Source organism: Aplysia californica, unplaced genomic scaffold (genome assembly GCF_000002075.1).
Source record: "Aplysia californica isolate F4 #8 unplaced genomic scaffold, AplCal3.0 scaffold01093, whole genome shotgun sequence".
Taxonomy (NCBI): domain Eukaryota; kingdom Metazoa; phylum Mollusca; class Gastropoda; order Aplysiida; family Aplysiidae; genus Aplysia; species Aplysia californica.
This window is the reverse complement of record NW_004798363.1, coordinates 33,338-35,391: the sequence shown is the minus strand read 5'-3', so window position 1 is coordinate 35,391 and position 2,054 is coordinate 33,338. Positions and strand designations below refer to the sequence as shown.

Sequence of the window (2,054 nt, the reverse complement as noted above, 5' to 3'; positions counted from 1 at the left end):
AGAGAGAGAGAGAGAGAGAGAGAGAGAGAGAGAGAGAGAGAGGTGGCTAAAACATCGACAATCATTACACGTTTTATTTGTCTAAAGAGTTGCACGCATACCCGGAAATCGTCACCACTTTCCAGACGCTTTCCCTTCTGTCCTGGACGTGGCCTCATGGGAGCTGGCCTCATGGGAGCTGGCCTATGTGTGTGTGTGGGGGAGGGGGGGGATTTGTTAGGATGAAGAGAAGCATATTGCTATCTTAAAGTTACGAAGTTCTATCTGACAGTTTAAGTCGTTTTGAGCTATAAAGACCTTGAGGTCAACAAAAGCTTAATCTTCCATCAGCTCTATCAAAATCGTACGGTTATCCGGAATCGTTATCAAGACATTCAAAGAATTGCATTTGAAAAAGTTTGACATGTTGTGAAGCTCAACATTTTTAACGTCAAATTTATCAAAGCCAAATACTGAGCTGATAGAACTTTGTAATTCCAGGGTGGCAATAGGGGTATAATGGTGATAATGACTGCAATCATGGTAATTATAGCATCAACCTTGTTTGTTTTGTTTGTTTGAGTAAAGAGAAGCACATGGACACAGTAATGCTCATTAAGTGCTGATTAAAAGTAAGATATAAAGACAAATGCAACAGAAGGAAAGTGGCACCCTCCAACCAGTAAGGTCAAATAAATGCCGAAGATTAGACGTTTTACAAGAAAAGAGTACGGTAACAAAACAATGCAAAGAACAAAAAGCAAAAACAAAAACAAAACAACAACAAACAAAAGCAAACAAACAAAAACCCCCCAAAAACAAACAAAAACAAAACAAAGACAAACAAACCAAAAGACGAAAAAAAAGGGAGGAGAACTCAGGACGATAGATGTTTGATAGGAAAGAGGGAGCAAACAACACCAAAGCACCCGCCAATCATCCTCTCTGTGACTATTTACAGTTTACTAATCAATGTTACAGAGTTCACAATACCAGGGGCCAGACGTATGCTGCAACCTTGTTATCACTCAAGCCGACACACATTTACCAAACGCATACAAACACAAACACTTTGATACAAAAATAAACATACATATTTTATACTATTCAGGGAGTTGTTTTAGCATTGCACTTCCGGTAAAATAAATCCGTGTGAAATATAGGCCTATGCTGATATTTCATACGTGAAATAGCGGGTGGTTGGCGGTTGCTGTGGTGTGGTTTGCTCCTTCTTTCCTATCAAACATCTGTTGTCCTTATCTCACCTCCTTCTTTTTGTGTTTATTACTCTCTTGTAACACCTCTTATCTTCGGCACTTATATGACCTTATTTTGTTGCAAGTGCCGTAAAATTCTTACAAAAACCCCCCAACAACATCAACATGTGAAATATAAGCAAATCTGCATTAATTACTCCGCACACTATATTCGCCTTCTAACCTTCTGTAAGCAATATAATATAGACTTGAATCACTATATTCCTAGTTCCTAGAGTGTGCAATGTCGTGGCATCCTCTCTTTGCACTCATTAAAAACTTCGCGCGCTCCCCCTGGGCACCCAAATGAAGTACCAAACACTAGTCTCCCAGTCTCGCTATCCCCTATATAATAGTCTATAGTCGAGAGTACGTGCAATTCTTTCTACGTTGCCTTTACCAAATTGAGTCAAATGATGGGCATCATAATAAACCGGAATTAGTCAGAGTGTGGTGCTGTTACGTTCAGTTCATTAAGTAACATCTTTTTCTCGAAATAAAATAATCATTTTGTTCTAATGGGTCATCTTAATATGTGACTTGTCAGGTCCAGCTAAACTGCCCTCTTTGAACTTAATTAGCTCAACTGACGTTTGGGAATAGCCTTTTCGGTCCAGACATTGTATCAACACGCCAGAAAAGCACAGTGGGTGAACAGTGGACACTAGCCACAAAACTTGGATTCTCAAATGATACAACACAACTAAATAGCGGAAACCACTGAGATCTAGTAGATCCAGATCTAGATCAGTTTGAATAAATGATCATAATAAGAAAATTAACATTGTTTAGAAATTTGGTTTTTACTTTAGCAAACAT

At 38.8% G+C, this 2,054-nt stretch overlaps 1 protein-coding gene across 1 annotated transcript in view; it reads right to left on the bottom strand.

The window, feature by feature from the left end:
* Positions 1 to 2,054, bottom strand: part of LOC101864429 — a gene marked incomplete at its 5' end in the record, with an annotated part of 65,125 nt that overhangs the window by 60,522 nt on the left and 2,549 nt on the right. The window contains 1 exon segment of the mRNA XM_013089964.2: positions 102 to 183. Coding sequence (XP_012945418.1) covers positions 102 to 183 — 82 coding nt within the window.